The 20,819-nt window shown below is 42.1% G+C and overlaps 1 protein-coding gene across 5 annotated transcripts in view; it reads left to right on the plus strand.

Annotated features, from left to right (window-relative positions):
* Nucleotides 1-14,195, plus strand: part of plekhg5b (pleckstrin homology domain containing, family G (with RhoGef domain) member 5b) — a 75,858-nt gene extending 61,663 nt beyond the window's left edge. For 3 of the 5 annotated variants that reach the window (XM_061838831.1, XM_061838802.1, XM_061838811.1), the window contains 12 exons: nt 1,408-1,581; nt 4,036-4,131; nt 5,434-5,634; nt 6,727-6,837; nt 6,930-7,079; nt 7,172-7,309; nt 7,749-7,868; nt 7,946-8,078; nt 9,681-9,796; nt 9,874-10,037; nt 10,186-11,037; nt 12,484-14,194. In XM_061838831.1, coding sequence (XP_061694815.1) covers nt 1,408-1,581; nt 4,036-4,131; nt 5,434-5,634; nt 6,727-6,837; nt 6,930-7,079; nt 7,172-7,309; nt 7,749-7,868; nt 7,946-8,078; nt 9,681-9,796; nt 9,874-10,037; nt 10,186-11,037; nt 12,484-12,493 — 2,265 coding nt within the window. In that variant the 3' untranslated portion in view covers nt 12,494-14,194. Of the gene's footprint in view, nt 1-1,407; nt 1,582-4,035; nt 4,132-5,433; nt 5,635-6,726; nt 6,838-6,929; nt 7,080-7,171; nt 7,310-7,748; nt 7,869-7,945; nt 8,079-9,680; nt 9,797-9,873; nt 10,038-10,185; nt 11,038-12,483 lie in introns of all 5 variants that reach the window. The other 2 variants (XM_061838820.1, XM_061838840.1) reach the window with 1 other exon arrangement.
* Nucleotides 14,196-20,819: the final 6,624 nt, after the last annotated feature.

Raw genomic sequence — 20,819 nt, forward strand, 5'->3', positions numbered from 1 at the left:
CCTGTTTGGCTCAAGTGGCCAGACGTACTGAAGAGAGAAGATTACAACAAAACAGTAGTAAAGCAACAGTGGGAGGAGGTCAGAGGTGCGGCTGGTGAGATCATTTCCCTCCAAATCTTGTTGGCTCAGATAATTTCCTGCAAGCACCATTGGAAATGAGTTGTCAAAGGGAATGTTCCATACTGCTTCTCCTTACATTAAAAAAATGGAAACTTTTGCACTGGTTATTTTCTCTAGCACAGTTATTTTAATCAGTTATGGGTCATTGTGTTAATCAGTTAAAATTACAGGCATTAAAAAAAAGAAGTTATTACTAATAATGTGGTTTCCCTTCATATTACGAGATCTTTCTTCACGAGTGCCTTTTGCTGGCTCAAGGCATGTATTGATCACATTTTAATTCTTGCTAGCTAAAACTGTGAAAACTGACAGCAATTTTCACAATGCTTTGTTTGTGGCACAAGAGTATTGTGAGTAATACTTTGAGTGTAATAAATAGTAAATACAGGATACAGTTCAGAGCATCTCATCTCATGCTGCTACTAGAATAAAGTTTAACTATTTCAAGATTAAAGCAGTAATTTTGTGAGAATAAAGTTGTCACATAATTAGCAGACGTGTATACTGTTGGATGATGATTGTTGAGGATATTGTCAAGTGACCTTTTGGTATCTTTCAAAAGCAGTCAAGTTAATGTTTGACAAATCAGCACTCTTGTCAGAGTTAACAGTTTGATGCAATTGTGTTTTTTCCCCCGAGAAATAGACAAACTGAAACCAGAAGTGTTTTTAACAACTGTTTAACAAGCTTACACCTGATCACACCAGTATGGCACATTGCTACAGAGGGACAACAACTGCTTGTCTCAGCACAGGTTTTAAATTTTATTGTTTTTCTTTTTGGTCTGGCCCGAGAACTCCATTGTTGATAGGGTCAAATTTGTAAATATTTTGAATTTAAGATTGAACAATAACTATTTGGAAATAGAAGTGTTTGGCAACCTTAAAAGTAGTAAAGCTTTATTGCTTTGTTATTATTATTATTGTTTTGCCCTTGTGAGTTCACATACCACACCGTGACAGATGGGGCACACTATCTGTCAGTCACCTGTCAGGGGTGGGTGTGTGTCTATTCACCCTCTCCAGCCACTTTAAGCTCTCCAGGGCCAGAGATCCTCCAATGGGTTCTGGACCTTTTGCACCTCTCAATTTGCCCCCAACCACACGCAGTCTTTTGATCAAATGTGTATCTATGACCCCCGGTCCTTCTCCTCTTCCATTTGACATCCCTGCCTTGAAGCTCATTGTTACAAGGTTCTTCCGTGCACACAACTCGTTTTCACAATTTCAACGTGGTCCCGGCCTTGTCATCTTCCATTTTAACAGCGTTGAACTGTGTGCCCAACAGGAAGTTGACCGACTGGAACAGCTCCACAGCAAGCTGCATTCGTACACTTTGTTCGGACTGCCCAAAGTGCCACCGCAGCTCTCCTTCCATCAGGACTCCTGGGAGGAGGAGGACGAGCAGGAGCCCGACCTGGTCCTGGAAGACAGCTGGCAGATATTGCTGGACAACGTTGAGGTAATCCAAACAAATCCAAACAAATCCAAACATGGTGAACAGATGTAACATTACCAAATCACTCTGTCAGGGAGAACCAATATTTTCAGCCAAACCTCTTGACATCCTACCTATTTGTAATAATGCTATTTCAGAAATTAGCTTGTCCTGTTGACATGAATGACATTTGTTATGAACTCAGCAAAGGGAGTTAAGTTTTAATGAGCACGCATTTTGTTTCATTTGACCTTCGTTGGGAACGTCACATCTACGATTATTTCACCCTGGGTTGTTACTCACCAGGAGGTATTCTTTTTTTATTTTGGTGAGATTACACACATTGATGACACACCAAAAAAATCCATTCATCCTTTTTACTTCGGGCTTCTTCGTGTTATTCAGGGTCAAAGGCTCAAGTCTACCTCAGATGACTTTTGGGTTTCAGGCAGGTTACACCATGGACTGTTTGCATGTTCAGCCCAGGGCACGTAAAAACAAGGATTCACATTCACACCTGTGCACAATTTTATACTCTTCACCAAACATGCATGCTTTTGGAATGTGGGAGAAAGCCAAAGTACCCAGAGAAAACCCATGTAAGTGTGGGGATAACATAGACCTGCCACACAAGGGCACTTGCTATGATTACAATCGATAACCTCTCAATTGTTGGGCTGATGTGGGAGCCACTATTTACTGCGCTGCCGCCATCATGAAAAAGTAAATAGTTAAACTTAATGTTACGTGCATGATACTATGTTGTTTACCAAGTTCTTTCCTTTGTCACGCCCATCATTTTTTCTATTACATGTTCAAATATTCACAAGTCTCATAACAACTATACACGTAAACAGACAATATCCTGACGGAAAATGTACACCTTGCTCTGCTCCTCTTTCGTACAATGCGTTTGGATCATTGGGTGACAACTGAACAGTGGTGTCACCCAAAAAGAGATTATTAATCTGTAAATCCATATTTTAAACCAAAAATGTAACCCAAACCCTTATAGAGCTCGTGCACCTACATCATCGAAATCACGTGACTGGCCATATTGCTGGTCAAACAAAGCATTGTTCATTGCTATGTCCGTTGAGACCAAACGAAAATATGTCTGATACGACGATGGCCAGAGTTTTGTCCGATACCTTTAAACATTTAGAAGGTGATAATAAACGAAGGTACATAATAAAATGAGAGATACTTGGCATATAGGACCCATATTTAATCCAGAAGTCGATGTTTTCGCCGATAAGAAAGTGGACAGTTAACCTGCTTCCGGTTGTCTTGGACAACTGGCTCGAGACATGTATCTGGTGAGTAAATTGTCGAGATTTACACAGAAGACTTTGAAAGCGTATAAAAAGTCTGGACACATACAAATACATCATTGCTGAATCTGTAGTCATCAGGAATAAATCCCACATAGTGATGGAGCCACTCAGATTTTTTTCAACACAAATACCAATATTGAAATAAATGACGCCTGGTTTTACACAAACTCACATTCAATAACTATGATTGGGGGGGAAGAAAAAAAAAAAAAAAGAGGACAGTGAGTGGGCTCCTCCGTACACTGAAGCGTATTGCTGCCACACGTAAACCTCTCTGCGACAGATGACTTATTTTCTGTTTTTAAATACGCATTGTTCTCAAATGAATCCATTTGACATTATAGATACTAATTGTTAATTTGAGATTAAGAATAATTTCCAACTGAAATAAAGTGATCACTACACAGGCGTGTGTATTTGGTTGGGCACCATCCATCACGTTTAATTGCCGAAATCACCGATCTTTTCTGGTCTTTTCAGCTGGTATTCGATAGAATGATGTCTTTGAATATCTGTCTAGTCTTTTGTGACAACCAACATCACAACAGATCTCGGGTATTGTAAATATTCTCCTCCGGTTCAATGTCGAGCAGCTCTGTTTGACCGGCAATATGGCGTCGTGAAAATGGTGACGTCACGTACATGAGCTCTATAGGAAACCACTTGGGAAGAAGCTCATGGCATTTTAAATACTTGGACATTTACTGTAGACAGTATTTGTCATGGGGGAAAAAAAAAACGTACTTGTAGGAAAAAAAGTAAAAAACACCGAATGGATTTTCTGCAATCTAACGCAATTAAAATTCAAGAAAAAAATCCCAATAGGTGAATTTGAGTGCTGAATTTCAAATATGCAGTGGTCAATTCTACTGTCGTGCTTCCTCATTTGACTACATGTACTTCCTTATGGTTGAAGTTCTCTGAATCTCCAGAATGATGTTTTGCACTGCTCTTGATTGCAAGTGAATGACTAACCAAGACGGCTAAACAGAGCATTTATTACTTTGCTAATATGCCTGTAGAGTGATTACATAGATTCCTGTAAATTTACACTGTCCATTTTGTGAACTTTACTCATGCTCAAACCTGTTTTGACTCACGTGTGTGTTGGCTTGTTTGTTTGTTGCTTTGTTTGTTTTAGACTTTGACAAGGAGACAGTTCCACCAGCAAGAGGCTATATGGGAACTGCTGCACACTGAGGCCACCTACATTAAAAAACTCAGAGTCATCACTGATGTAGGTCCAACAGAACAGAGACACTGCACAGACACACAAAGGTCACACAATGATAAACAGCTTTTGTTTGAAGTTGTAAACAATAACATGGCCTTTGTGCTGGAAAACTTACTGAAGCATTAAGCAATCAAATGGATGCAGATGGTTTGATTTTGACCAATGTTTTGCATTAAATGTTACAGTACTTATATTCTGAGCTTTTCTGCTCTTTATGATAATGTACTGCATGTGACTGGAAATGTATAGACTAATCCCATTTATAGCAAATCCACCCATGGGAATCTGCTCTGCAAAAAAAAAAAAAAAAAAAAGACTTGAGTTCAAGAAACGTCTTATTTAAAAGCAACATTTCTTTTCTTGTAATGGTATTTGCATTGTACATTTTTCACATTTTCTTCAACATATCGGCTGCTTGCAGCGACAGAATACAGTATTTGCTATTTGCTACCAACATCCGCGCCAATTTATCACCCGATAGTGATCACTTGACATGCGGCCTCAGGTCCGATGACAGAACTACAAAGTCGATCATTGAAGCGCGATGTAGTGTGTCGTGGTCCCAAGTGCACGTGTGGACACCCTTATCCTTGAACATGGTGTTCGTTATGGACAATCTGTGGTGAGCACAGAACTCCAATAACAGAACACCTCTTGGGTTCTGATCATGGGGGGGACATTCCTCCCAGTAATGCTTTCACAGGTCTCACTGTCATTGCCCATGTTAGCATGGAAGTCCCTCAGCAGAACGATGGAGTCCCCAGTAAGAGCTCTCTCTACATCTCGTTCGAACCTCGCACACCACGTCGGCCTCCCTCCCTACCAGAGAGGTGACATTCTATATCCCCAGAGTCAGTTTCTGTAGGCTGGGATCGGATCCTGGTGACCTGTGTTCGGGCAAAGAAAATTTAAGTCCATTCATATTGTTCGTCAAAGAGATTTTTGCTTAGGCTGGTCCCACACCAAGGACCTGTTTGCTATGGGTGACCCTACATGGGGTGTGAAGCCCCAGACAACTGACTGAGCTCCTAGGATCATTGGGACATACAAACCAAAGTCCAATAACAAACGATAAGGTGATGGTTTAAGGAGGGGTATAGCTTGAGATTGTTAAAAAAATATATATATATTCAAAATATGCAACGTCAGTGTACATGTCTTCACACACATCTTCAAAAGCGTTACTTTTCATGATCAGAACCTTGCTGTTAAATGGCAAGAATGTATAAATGGTGCAATAACTTTGCCTTTTGAAGTGCACGAGTTGCCAAATTAATGTAAAATGCTTTGTTGATGTTCTTGCAGCTCTTCCTGTCCGGCCTGCTCAACCTTCAGGAGAGTGGCTTACTCACAGAGGTGGAACCCCCACGGCTCTTCAGCAACATCCAGGAAATAGTTCGTCTGCACACGGCCCTCTGGAACCAAGTCATGCTCCCTCTTTTAGACAAGGCCAGGCATGCCCGGGCACTACTTGACCCCACCGACCTTCAGCATGGATTCAGAACAGTAGGTAGCATCTTGGAAAATCTTTTGGCTTAATGCGCCACTGCAATGATTTCACTGAAATGTGTATAACTGTTGAAATAAAATGTATTTGGTTGGTCAAACTAAATCGGGACTGTAAAGAAAAGTGGGCACAGTAAAATTCACTGAGACTGTCCAGCAAATATGTCATTGCATTGACAGCTTCAGCGGGATTGGAGTAAGGATGCAATAGAGCAGCCATCTTGTTTTCCTGATATGTCACAACTGAGATATTGTATCATAAATATCATGACCAAAATCATCACAATTATCAGTTTTATCATCATACAGATATTACTAAAAGAAATGTAAGAATAAAATCAAGTCATACAAACTGCAAAACACTGTTAATAAAGACTTTTATAGCAACATTTATGTGAAACTTGTTGTGCATACACATACTGTAGTTGGTCTTCTTGCATTTCATTCACTCTTAATGGAGCAAACTTGATATTTGAAATATTACGTGGTTTAACAGTATACCATGAATCAACATTTCATTCCAAGTCACATCGATCTCAACCATTTTAAAGTGTTTTTTATTGAGCTGAAAGAAATTGGCAGTGTACTATTTCCCCTCGTCCTTTTTTTCTGTTTTACATGTAATGGGCCATTCACTGCATGTCAGCACATTTTTATCTTTCTGCATCAGCAACTTTCTTCCTTAAGATACCCAAGTCATTGTTCTTATTAATTTTGGGGTCACAGCAGCAAGCAGCATATCTTTCCACTGTCTCTTCTATTCCAGAGAAATTGCCATACTATGGTATTTTGCTGCCAGTTTAAGCATACTGTTAGGCAAACTCATTTAATTAAATGGAAAAATAAAGTTGTCAAAATCGGCCTGAGAGCGGAACCAATCTTTTGAGCTGCATCTTGCAAAGCAGTGTGGAGAAAGAGCTGTACACACCATGTGCCCTGCCTTTTATGATCAGTGCGGGGAAATCAATAAAGCTAAATAACTGTGCCGAGCACACTTCAGCCAATAACTTAACAACCCCTCCATGCATGTGACTACTGTTTGCCTTTGTAAGCGATAGTGTACTGAAAGAGTTGCTGCGTTTGTGTGTTCAGTTTGCGTCCAGATTTAAGCCGTACATCCATTACTGCATGGAGGAGGAAAGCTGTATGGAGAACATGCGCGCACTTCTCAGGGACAATGAGCTCTTCAGGACCTATGTCACCGTGAGTAAATGTGACCTCTTGTTTCACCAGTCTTGCATTGCGTTATGTGTCTCTTTGTGGTGTTGTGTAACAAGTTTCTTGTCTGTTAACAGTGGGGCGAGACACACAAGCAATGTAACCGTCTGAAGTTAGCAGACATGTTGGCAAAGCCTCACCAGCGTCTGACCAAATATCCCCTCCTGCTGAAGAGTGTGCTCAAGAAGACGGACGAGCAGTCGGCCCGAGATGTCATCGGCAGTATGGTAAGGGCCGCACTTATGCACGCGTAATACTTTTATGATTGAAGCAAAGACACCACCCTTCCTAACAATCATGCGTTGCGCTTGACCTCAAGGTGGCCTCAGTGGAGGGCTTCATTGACAGCGTCAACTCACACATGCGACAGCGGCAGGAGCAACAGAGGCTGGCAACCATTTCTGCCCGCATTGAGTCCTACGAAGCAGTAGAGGGCAGTAGTGAGGAGGTAGAAAAGGTGAGATAAGTTGTAAAGAACCCAGCGCAGTCAAGTATTTGGTGAAAGACTTGAATTATTGTTTCAACACTAAACTCAACCAGTTGCTTCAACCCAGTCTGAGGAATTGTGATTCTACTGTTAATAGTTCATTGTACATACAGGTGAAGTCTAGAGTTTGCCCTTACTGAATTTGATCACTGGGGAAGAAAATGGGAAATGGGGAAAAAAAAATTTCCTAATTGTCAGTTAGTTTGTACCCCACTTTATGTACCCTTTCTACAATTCTAACAATGACACAACATTGAGTCAACTACAAATATTACAAAGCATTTACTGTCAAAAGACATTGAAGAATAAATGTAAAAATGGGCTTACAATACACATCTTTTATAGCGCAGCATCTATTGACAGTAAACAACTCACCTCAAAACAATTCAACTCATATTTTCCCACTAAGATCCTCAAGGAATTCAACCACTTTGACCTCTTGGCGCCGATGAGAGGAACATCTGCTGAGGAGACTCGACAGCTTCACCTAGAGGGTGCTCTGAGGATGAAGGAGGGCAAAGATAGCCGGGTAACGCCAATTTCCTTGTACTTTCAATCTTTCCGCCCCATCATTTTAAATGCTATCTATCCCTGTGTCATACATAGATGGACGTCTACTGCTTCCTTTTTACCGATGTGTTGCTCATCACCAAGCCCGTGAAGAGAGTAGAGAAGGTTAAAATCATCAGGCAGCCTCTCCTCATCCACAACATCGTCTGCAAGGAGTTGAAAGACACAGGTGAGATGCGACAGATTGTGAGGGACGACAAATGTCTTCACCATTTTAAATGAGACTAGTGGGCTCTGAAAAAAAAACATTTATCTATAGTGTATTCTCTTATAAATAGACACAATGTTTCTATGTAGTGCTGAAAGAAATTATGACCACAAAATTATTCACGAATATTTACAACACACATGCAGGGTACCTGTCAGGGTGGCTACCCTTCAGTCTATAGGGTTGCCACAGCCACCCCTGAGATTTTGCATGTTCTCCCACTTTGAAATCATGCAGGGGTCTTAAATTTTTTATCTTGATTGCATGCCCACTGTGAGAGGGGCAATCTAAAAAAAAAAAAAAAAAATCAGGAAATCACAATGTATGATTTTTTTTTTTTTTTTTTTAAGAATTTGTATGTTCCTGCTGCAAATAATTGTAAACCTGCCAATCAGCAAAAATTCTGGCCCTCAAAGACATGTTAATCCGCCTTTAAAAAGTCAACCTACATTCCACTTATTCTTCCAAAGTAGAAGCACCTGTTCGAGATTGTTAGCTGCATAAAGAAATTTGTCCAGCCCACACAATCACTAAGACGCCAACTACTAACATAGCTGAGACCAAAGAGCTGACAAAGACACCAAAGACAAAACCCAGGAAAACCAAAGAGTGGCTCCGTAAGAAGCATATCAAGGTTCTGGTCTCCAGACCTAACCCCAATAGAAAATCTTTGGAGGGAGCTGAAACTCTGTGTTTCTCAGCAACAGCCCATAAACCTGTCTGATCTAGAGAAGATCTGTGTGGAGGAGTGGGCCAAAATCCCTGCTGCAGTGTGTGTAAACCTGGTGAACCTACAGGAAACGTTTGACCTCTGTAATTGCAAACAAAGGCTACTGTCCCAAATATTTACCCATTCATGGGCAGGGAGGCAATTTTTTGCCTTAATGAGGTAAAAGTCTCCTAACAGGCCATAATCAAGGAAATAACACTTCTTTTTTCGTTTATGGTTAAGTTATATGATAACTTGAGGCAGCCATGTTGGGTCAGGAAGGAAAGGGAAATAACTCCGTGCTATCTTTGACCGATGAGTTATCCTCTCCTGATACCAAAATATGGCTTCAGATTAAAACACTTAAATATTTTGATATACTGAAGGATATAATGCGTGAAAATCACGATTTCCCAAAAATGGGATGCTGCCCACGAATGGGTTAACATTGATTTTCAAATCAAATACTTAACTTGGAGCAGTAACATACAAATAAATTATTTTTAAAAATCATCCGTTGTGATTTCTGGATTATTTTTTTTTATTTTTTATTTTTTTTACATTGTCTATCACAGTAGGCATGCACTTATGATGAACATTTTATCTGCCTCCATTATTTCAAACTGGGAGAACATGAAAAATTGCTCGGTATTTAAATCCCTGTACTTTCCTCACTGTATGTAGTACAATGAGACCTGCACATATCAGCATGAATTTCACATCATTTATGAAGATGGAGGTCTGTTGTCAATTCAGCAAAGGAGTTTGGAGTGTTTTTATATGTTTATTAAAGCTCTGTGGTATCCCTGATGATAATCCAACAAATTAACATCCTGCTCCTCTCATCTCTGAAGGTTCCTTCATCATCATCTACCTCAATGAGTTCAGGAGCGCAGTGGCCGCCTACACGTTCCAAGCCAACAGCGCCTCTCAGGGGCGAAGCTGGATGGAAGCAATCTGCAATGTCCAGGTTTGACTGTCGGCATCTCTTCCAGCAGGCAACGGCGAGGTGGCGTTGCTTCGTCTAACTTGCGCTTTACACGACAGAACCAACTCCAGAGACTTCGCTCCGAGGAAGTGATCCGGTTGCAGAATTCTCTGACGAGTTGCACGGACGGTGAAGAGGAGCGGGATGAGGAAGAGGAAGACGAGAGCAGCAACTCCAACACAAGCTCACCTTGTCTCAGACACAAAGATCGGCATAATTTAAGGTAATGGTTGACTGACGGAAGGTACAGGTGTACATGAAATATGCTGTGACACAAGGTTGACCCAGCCTAAAAAAAATTTTTGTAAACATAGAAGCCAAATAGTCTACAGTGAATCTGACATTTTTTTTTTTTTCCTGTTAACTTTCAGTCAGTCGGATGGTTCCACTGAGACGTTGTCAGTGATGGAAGTCGATGAGCCGTCTGATTCGCAAGCGTCTTCCGCTGCTAGCGTTAGCCTGGAGAGACACGCCGACACACCCGCTGGCATCGCCACCCCGTCTGAAGTTGAGTGCCCCTCAGGTCTCCACAGGACCTCCTCCGGTGCTTATTGTGAGCTGGATCAAGAGACGGAACCTGAAGGCGAGGAGCTGGATCCTCAGTGTCGCTCTCTCTCCATGGACAGCGCATACGGTACGCTATCACCGGAGTCGCTGCTCAGAGAACTTCGGCCTCCGCAAACTGAAGAAGTGGGTGCTGAGGAAGATGTGGATGAGGAGGAGGAGGAAGATGTGGAGGAGGGGGAGGATTCTGCCTCACTCGGCTCACAGTTGTCAGTGGCCCAGCTGTGCAAACCTCGACGGAGGGCTCCTGTGCAGTCAAGGCTCCACTGCCTCCAGAAGCTGTCCACTCTGGTCTTATCTCGTTCTGAGGACAACCTCTTGCAGCGCCTCCATGCCAAAACGCTGCCCTCGCACAACCGCGCCAACCCACAGCACACGGACGCGTCCTCGCTGGCGCACAGCAAGAGCCTGTCGGAGCTCGCCAGCAACAGCGCCGACTCCTTCCCCGTCGACCTCCGCCTAGACGTACTCGACCAAGGCGGTTCTCACATCACGGTGGCGAAAGATGAAAGGAAGTCCGAGGCAGCGGCCGCCGGTGATGTGGGAGAAACGTCGCTCATAGCGAGGACAACACCGCCCCAACAGCACAAGAAACTGACGCTAGCACAGCTCTATCGAATACGCACCACTCTGGTCCTCAACTCTACGCTCACCGCATCGTAAGTGCCCTCATTTGCACAGATAGCTTCACCTGTCACAAAAAGTTGGAAATACTGTATTTTGTGTTTTGTGTTTTGGGCTAAAATTCCAAGATATAAGTACTAGGGCTGGGGTGGCCAACCAGTCAGCAATCAAGAGCCACATTTTTCACATGAACATTATTCCCTCCTCACACACATGCCTTTGCTCAGACATATTTATTTTAAATGTCACAAACCAACATGATGACAAAAATCAACTCCTCCAGAGTGCCAAGACCAAATAATGAAAATTGTGTGCTCTTTGTCACACAGACAATCTACCACTTCAAACAAGTCCGCATACATAAGTGCAATACATAAATAAATAAAAATAGTATTTTTTTTTTTTACTCTTGACTTTAATTAATGAGACGTTTTACATTGCTTTCCTTGAAAAATCTTCAAATCAGGCTTGTAATTTCATTGTTGCCACTTGAAGCAGTTCATTCACGTGATTGTCTGTCAGAATCGATTGAAGATTTTCCAAAGTGACCAACTTGTGACTGCGAAGGTCAGTTCCTTTCAAAAATTCCAGGTCGATGTTAGCGTAGAGTGAGCTGAAGGCTCGCTGAAGAATTTGAAGCTTTGAAATGCGATAGACATCTGACACAAAAGGCAGAGTGGCTTGCTGTTGCGTTCAACAAAAAAAGTATGAACCCTTCCTCTCTGGTGGGGGGAACAAAATGTCCAATGTTCATCCACACATTTTTGTTTAGCTGTCATATTTTGCAAGCGAATTTGACAATTTTCTTGAAAGATGGCGATCTGACTGGGAAACTTTTTCCATTCAATGCGCATGCCAGTTTTGCGAAAATACCATAATAAACTCAAGCAAAGCTTGCGAGCAAATACTGTAATGAGCTCAAACACAGCATGCATGCACATTTAAAAAACCTAAACTACGTTATGTTTTCATGCCTTCAGAAGAGCCGTGTGAAAAAGGCAGGGAGTCGAACTGCGGCATCGCCCCGTCTGCACTATGGTGAACTCGTTTGGCCTTTGCAAAATTTGTGTGGAGCCTTTCCTCCAATATATACTTAAAAACAAAGATGCGCACTGTATTGCTACGGTACCATCGACTGACATTGAGGAGCTTCATTTAGACAAAAGTAGTGCTTTGCCACCATCTTGTGGCATCTGTAACAGTTACAGCACAAACGTTTTTTCAAGGTTCAACATACTATATAAACGCGTATCTTGTCAGAGAACAGCTCGGTGTACCATATTTACTGGAATATAGAACAGGTGAGCATGTGAATTCAAAAGTATTAAGGTCAAATAATCTCACCTACAAAGGTGATAGGATAGGCATTTTAGGGTCATCCTGAAATTTCACCCGAAAGCTCTCAAAGCTCTTTTTTTTTGTGTGTAGAATGATCAATTGTAGTACATTTGACTGACTTTCTGGGTTTCTCCCTTCCACAGGGAGGTGTGACCACCAATCTGTTTTTGTTCCTGGAGACACCACTGTACTCTTTTTCTCTGTCTCTGTCTGTTTTCTGTCTCTCGACGCCCCTACCACTCCGGCACTCGCCACCAACGCTGACTTTCAGCCATCCCCCCGTCCCTTCCAAAAGGCTCGTGGGGAGCCGACACCCGAGAGACTTTTTCACTGCTTGCACTTTGCGGAGGATGTAGCACCACATGGGGGCGCCGCTGACTGTCCCTTCGCCTGAGGAGCCGCTGGGGGGTCTTAACCTCTTGAACCAGAGACCCAGAGTGGATGTTGTTGTGACTTTTTGATTTGCTTCAACAAGATGAAAGATAATTGCACATTTGTTTAGGAAAACAAGAAGAATCACTAAGAAGTGAAATTACATTTACATGAGTCCCATGAGAAGTGTGTGTGTGTGCGTGCGTGCGTGCGTGTGCGTGCGTGCATGCACATGCGTGCTTGCGTTTTTGTTCTGACTGATCAATAACCAAAAGTGGGCCACACAACCAAAGACGAGTACATCAGGTTTTTGTCCATGCTGCTGGCATTGTAGTTTCTATTTGGGGTTAATTTCATGGCCCAGCGAGGAGAGGGTTGGGGGGCGGGGGGGGGGGTTCTGGTGGTCATGGACCACAGTCGAAATGCGAGTGACTCTGAGAGCTTTGCTTCACGACAGCGTATGAACAGACAAATGCACGACAGTCACTTGGCTGCGCCTTTTTTGCTGGTGTATTTTTGGCTTTGGGGACATTTGCTTGGGAGGGGGTGTTGAATATTCCGAGTACGCCGGCTCTTCCCAGAAGACAAGACACACTTTGTAACACTTAGCTTTCCAAACCAAATCGGTTTTGTCTATTTACTTTTTTTTTTTTTTTTTTTTTTAGTCATGTCTAATATTTATTTTCTACAAAGGAGTATTAAGGTCTCATAGATGAGAAAAAATATATGCTGTAATGGGAATGAAGTTGTCATGATCAGAAATCAGAACTATTATGAGAGTAAATTAAATAATTTACAAGGAAATGTCGTAAATACAGTATTTAGTCATTTCCACTTGACTTGATCACGTCTCTGGAAAGAGACTTTTGGATGTTCATTTCCAAGACCAATTTAGGACTTTTCCCAACTTTTCAAGTTTGTTCCTGTAATACGGTTTTGTTCATGAGATAATACGAATTGAGTGTAGTATTACTTTTTTCTTTTTTTATAGTACGGCTCAAATGCTCCTTTGTAATTTTACCTGTTATGTTGTATGTATGAATATAAATAAGATATTGTTGAGCTTACAACATGTGCACATTATTTTTTGTTCACATAGTTTTAAAAAAAAAAAAGTTTCCTCGTTGGCCACCAGGTGTGTTGCCAACCCAAATTATGTTTCCTGATGTTAAAAAGTGTCTTACGGAATTTTTGAAAAAAAAAAAAAAAGATTCAGAAGTGCGTTGCAATCCCTGCTTTAATGGTTTAATCCACCCTAATGGAGCCAACACACATTAAAACCTTTTGGACTCAGACAACAGGTGGCGAAAGAACATTTTTATTTATTTATTTTTGACTGTACGAAACATTGCCGTCTGTAACTCACTAGGGCAGCTGGAAGTGGGCCACAATGGCAACTCAGATGAATTAGAGTGCCCCGATGTTCAGAGAGTAAAAGTGAAGGCATGCTTGGGTCAGTTTGGTGTGGAAGAGCAAACCATCAATCAACAAAGGAATAATTCCCACTGATGCACCAACATCATGTATGTGTTTTTGCCCAATATCTTTCAATCACTTCCTGTTGGTGAAATTTGTCTCAATACCTTTGACTTGACTGCAGTGATTTGGGCTAATATTAAACAAGCTTCACATCTGGTCACTTCTGCGACTCGAATGGGGGACCGTCTGAGCGCAAACGTGGGCCCTCGGCAGCGTGGCTGGCCTTGCTGTATTTACAGCTCATTATATGAGCTAATCTCCAGATTACAGCATGTTGCGTCCACACAAGCCGCTAAACTGCGGGGGGAACCACGACGACGCTCCCGCCTGTGGGATTTGTGGCTTAATCTGGACCCCAGAATCCCGCTCCCCCGTCCACGTTTTCACATCTGGACCGCGCAGGATTTACTGCTGTAATCCTTCACTTTAGAACTATTTTAATTATACCTCGCCGGGCTTTTAATTATGAAAATGCAGCTTTCTGCTTTGGTGTGAAAGTATTTACAGATCCTTTTCCTATTAGCTCCCACTAAGTAATTAATCAGGTTGGAACATATTCATCTTTTTCTCGCTTTGTTTGTGTCATACCGAACTTTTCCGGTAGGTTCTGAAAAAAAATGTGACTTCAAAATGTCTTTCTAAGAATGGTGTGCACGCCCATTGTCCATTTTATCTGCAGCTGGGAAGGGGAGGGCCAAAGGGTTAACACCATTTTCCATGGCAGATGTCACAAAGCATGCTGTAAAAAATGTCCGATTAACACAAAGGGGGCACTTTGACAAATCCCGATTATGGGAGCACTTTCCTTTATTAAACTCTGCCCCTATCCTGCACTCTTCGTGAGGGCAGATTAAAAGCAGGTAGACACCATTGTCTGTCCAAACAATCCCCATAAGCACCCCATCACCCCAGTGCTAGTTTATGGGTCGCTGGTAACAGTTCCCAATCTTCACCATTATCATCCTCTCAGATGAGCTGCTGTGATTGGATTTAGGACACTTCCAGTGCGTGATGGAGGGGGGAGCAGCGAACTAGAGTGTTTACAAGTGTGATGCTCGTGGATGAGATAGCCGGCATATGTGGCGAGCGCAACATCTGGGCTCCATCAGGGCCACGTGGTGCACCGCTTTGACCTTCACATTGATGCATGGCAACATCTGGACTGGCTCTCATGCATGTTTGAAAACAGTCAAAAGATCCGCAACCGGTGAAGCAAAAGATAAATTTCAACCAAACTATGAGTTTTCCCCTTCAATATCACCTCGGCCAGGGGTGCTCAATGAATCGATCGACCAGTCGATCGCGAGGCAGTCTTGGTCGATCGCGGGAACGCATGTCCAAAAAAAAAAAAAAAAAAAAAAAGACAGCCAATGTTCCCTCTAAAATATGTGCGTGTGCAATTGTTCACCGCCGATCCAATCTCTTTGCAGATATTCTATTGTGTACAAATAATAATAATACAATGCAAATTGAAAGTATAACATTCAGCTATTCAGTTTGTGGCATTTTGCAATGTGATTCAATGAGTGAGGGATGACTGCTTGTTACATCCAATGGCACAATTCACATACGTACTGTAAAAAATGAAAAGAAGAAGCCACTGGTTTCTTTTAGACAGCATACGGAACTTTCTCTAACAACGACCACTGGTCTGCCATACACTCTTTTTCCTAGTTTACCTTAGACATGACCCCCCCCCCCCCCCGGCCCCCCATGCTCTTAAAGACGTATACTCATAATTACAAATGTTACAGTACTTACGCAGCACATCAATGTGTTTTGTAATGACAGCGTCCACCTCCGCTGCTTTAGTTCGAAACACAGTCTGGGCAACGTACAGCAAAGACGAGGTAGACATGGTGCTTATGTTTACTTTCGGTATTAATGGTGAAAGTTAAAAAAGAAATGCTGTTATTTTAAGATGCAATGACTGTCGCAATATGTGAATAATCGAAGAAAAAGTGGTTAAACTGGACGAGATTTTCTCTTCCGAGTGGGAAAGGGCTGGTCTCAAACCAATGTAGAAAGTGCAGGATGAGATGGTGTGTCATTTTGAAATTCCATCTTGGCACAGCCTGATCCAGGATGAAAGCACAAGACAATACAGTACACAAAAAGATATTTCTGTATTTTAAATATACAGTAGGAGGCAACATAAGATTAACCTTAAAACAGCTTGGGAGCATCAACATCGGTAGCTCGTGAGAGGCTGGCTGCTTGAAAAGTAGATCTTGGGGTTAAAAAGTCTGGGCACCCCTGACCTAGGCGATCAACCATGCATCGTCAGTGATCCTGCAGCATTTGATTCATTTGGGGTGTGTGTGTGTGTGTGTGTGTGTGTGTGTGTCCGTGTGTGTGTGAAGAGGCTTCTCCCCATGACATGAGCATCTGACAGTTCCTGACCAAGAAGTACATCACCTGGCTCTGTGTGAGGGTTTTTTTTTTCCCCCTGTCTTTCTGAAGCTCAAGGGTGTCATCAAGGGGGAAAGGATCTTGCAGAAATCCTTCCAGAACTGGATCAAGGCTGTGGAAATGCATTAGACTCCAGGAATATTACAGTAGGGGACCCAACCAGCGAAAGGTCACCGACCTCCCAGGACAAAGGGAGGTCCCCAGCCCAACCAAGCACCGTGACCAGTCTAAAAGGGAGCGACACATTGCTCTCCCCCCATTGACGGGTGTATGATGCATTAAAACTGGAGGACTGGCAGGCCAGAGTTGGGGGGCAACCAGATCAGAGACCAGCACAGATGTCTCAGTACCTGGCCACCAAGCAAAACTTTTTTTTTTTTTTTTTTTTTTTTTTTACATCGGCTTGCCGTGCTCCCACAATGCCTTGCACTAATCAGCAAGGTGATGGCGTGGCCAGCTGCTCTCTGGCAGGACCGGAGTACTACGAGGCGCGGCATATGCTAAAGGATCAAATATCGTTATCCTTATGAAAGTTGTTGTTCCCGAAAATGAAAGAGCATACGGTCCCACTTTTTCACGCCCCCCGTATAAACTGCTCACCTCAATACTTGTATCATCTGTAAGAAGCTTACTGTCATTTCAATATTGTTCCGTCCTCAACATGGTCGCAAAAATCGTTCATCAAATTAAACGGAACTCGTTCAAAGCCATGGCGGGATTAATGTGTAAGTCTCCTACATTTAATATTTACAACGCAGCTACACAATTAATCTGACAATGTGTTTTCTCTAATACCTGCGGCTATTATCGGTGTGCGGACATGTCTACAACTTGTGACCTAAATAACACCCAGAGGCTGCTAATAATTTTTTAAATTTATTTTTAATATTTACTTTGTGCGTGGCACAACTGGTTAAAGGCAGGGTTGTCAAACGTTTTTGTCACGGTCCACATTGCAGTTACGGGTTCTCTTCTGGGGGCCGTTATGCCTGTCAAACCGTGAAAATCTTTCGCCTCATCGTATTTACAGATGAAATTTATGAACTAGTTTTGGAATCAGAAATCAAGGGTAAAGGGCGTTTCAACTATTGTTGATGTTTAGCACTTTGAAACGTCACTCAGGCAGGATTTAATGCAAACTAATTCAACACTTATTTATTACAGTTGTATAGCAATAAATTGATTACGAAATAACTATTTTGCTCTTATTTCACGCTAAATTATTGTACTGGTCAATTTTACATACCAACAATAAATTAGTGGAGCCACGAAAGACTAGTTAACCAGAATTGTATGTGCCACGTAGTTACCAGAATCCATTGTGCCATGCAATGTTGATCTGTTGCCATAATAAGGATGTTTATCCCTAATGGTCATAAACAATATACAGTAGGACATGGTGTGGTGAATCTTATTTAACTCAGGCATTACATGCACTTGCACTGTTGTCGTGAAACCCTGACCGTGTGTTTTGTTTGACAGTCGGTTCTGATGTATGCCACTCTGCTAAGTAAAGCTAAACTAATAATTACCTGTTGATTTATGACCGTGTTACACACAGACTTGGAAAAGTAGTTTTGACAATACCCTTTTAGGACTCTGCGGCTAAGCAAGGCAGGTCAAGGTCGTCAGTGCATTTTATGTGTAAAGTTGACAAGAAAACTAAAAACCCAAGGATGTATAATATGTATAGTATAAACATAAGCTTCATTGTGCTATTACATATCTCAGAAAATTACTCAGGATTGAGTGTGAGTGGCTGTTTGTTTATATGTGCCCTGCGATTGACTAGCTCAGGGTGCCTCTTGCCCAGAGTCAATTTGCATAGGCTCCAGCACTCCTGCCACCCTTGTGAGGATACAGTGAAGAAAATAAATATTTGAACACTCTGCTATATTGCAAGTTCTCCCACTTAGAAATCATGGAGGGGTCTGAAATTTTCATCGTAGGGGCATGTCCACTGTGAGAGAGATAATCTCAAAAGAAAAATCCAGAAATCACAATGTATGATGTACGATTTATTTGTGTGATACAGCTGCAAATAAGTATTTCAACACCTGTCTATCAGCTAGAATTCTGATCCTCAAAGACCTGTTAGTCCGCCTTTAAAAGTCTTCCTCCACTCCATGTATTATCCTGAGTCAGATGCGCCTGTGTGAGGTCGTTATCTGCATAAAGACACCTGTCCACCCCATACATTCAGTAAGAGTCAAACTTGTAACATGGCCAAGACCAAAGAGCTGTCCAAAGACACCAGAGACAAAATTGTACAACTCCACACGGCTGCAAAGGGCTATGGAGAAATTTCCAAGCAGCTTGGTTAAAAAAAAAGGTCCACTGTTAGAGCAATCATTAGAAAATGGAAGAAGCTAAACATGACTGTCAATCTCAATGGGAGTGGAGCCCCATGCAAGATATCACCTCATGGGGTCTTAATGATCCTTAGAAAGGTGAGGAATATAGCCCAGGACTAGACAACAGGACTTGGTCAATGACCTGAAAAGAGCTGGGACCACCGTTTCCAAGGTGACTGTTGGTAATACACTAAGACGTCATGGTTTGAAATCATGCATGGCACAGAATGTTCTCCTGCTTAAACCAACACATGTCAAGGCCTGTTTTAAGTTTGCCAATGATCATTTGGATGATACAGAGGAGTCATGGGAGAAAGTTTTGTGGTCAGATGAGACCAAAATGGAACTTTTTGCTCATAATTCCAATAACCATATTTGGAGGAAGACGAATGATAAGTTCCATCCCAAGAACACCATCCCTACTGTGAAGCACAGGGGTGGTCGGATCATGCTTTGGGGGTGTTTTTTCTGCACATTGGACAGGATGACTGCACTGCATTAAGGAGAGGATGACCTTAGCCATGTATTGTGAGGTTTTGGGGCACAACCTCCTTCCCTCAGCCAGAGCATTGAAGCTGGGTCGTGGCTGGGTCTTTCAACATGACAATGACCCAAAGCACACAGCCAGGAAACCCAAGGAGTGCCTCTGTAAGAACCATATCAAGGTTCTGCCGTGGTCTAGCCAGTCTCCAGACATAAACCCAATAGAAAATCTTTGGAGGGAGCTGAAACTCTGTTTTTCAGCGACAGCCCAGAAACCTGTCTGATGTAGAGAAGATCTGTGTGGAGAAGTGGGCCAAAATCCCTCCTGCAGTGTGTGCAAACCTTGTGAACAGTTACAGGAAACGTTTGTCAAACAAAGGCTACTGTACCAAACATTTACATTGTTTTTCTCAGGTCTTCAAATATTTATTTGCAGGTGTATCACACAAATAAATCTTTAAAGAAAACACTTCCATTTTGATTTCTGGATTTTTTTTTTTTTTTTTTAGATTATCTCTCTCACAGTGGACATCCATTTACGATGAAAATTTCTGAGCCCGGCAAGATTTCTAAGTGGGAAAACTTGCAATATAGCAGGGTGTTCAAATACTTATTTTCTTCACTGTAAGTGGCTCAGAAAATGTATGGATGAATGGAAGGTTGCATAAATTGCCATACATCTATGACAAAGGACTGGGAGTCCATGATGTAAAAATTATTTATTTTCAAATATTGATAGGGTTTGGTGTAAGTATTCATATGTATGGTGCCAGAAACGAGCATGTACTGTAATTCCTCGTGGTTTGGCCTCCCAACTTTTACAATTTACCTTAACTTGTTGCAATAACCCTATCCATCCATCCATTTTTTGAGCAGCTTATCCACACAAAGTTCGCGGGAGTGCTGGAGCCTATCCCAACTACCATCGGGGTACACTCTGAACTGGTTGCTGGCCAATCGCAGGGCACATGGAGACTGACAACAGTTGGACTCACAATCACACCTTGGGTCAATTTAGAGTGTCCAATGAATGCATGTTTTTGGGAAGTGGGAGGAAACCGAAGTGATCGGAGAAAACCCACGCAGGCACGGGGTTTTTAACGCTGTACAAACACTTTGTTACCGGTACTGTATTTAAATCAGGTTAACAGGTATCTGTCAAGTATTTTCTGTCAATTTTTTAATCCCAACAAAAAGTACATTTAATAACACTTTCTCCTTATGTGACTTCTTCAAAATATTCTTGTATCTTTGTTTTCAACAGCTGCAAATGGTTATTACGACAAAAATAAATGTAACTAGAGATATGTAGGGTTAAGACAATTAACTGAGATGATGGCGACTTTTAAGGCATACAAAACAAGGACAGCAGCAACAAA

This window comes from Syngnathoides biaculeatus, chromosome 2 (assembly GCF_019802595.1).
Source record: "Syngnathoides biaculeatus isolate LvHL_M chromosome 2, ASM1980259v1, whole genome shotgun sequence".
Lineage (NCBI taxonomy): Eukaryota > Metazoa > Chordata > Actinopteri > Syngnathiformes > Syngnathidae > Syngnathoides > Syngnathoides biaculeatus.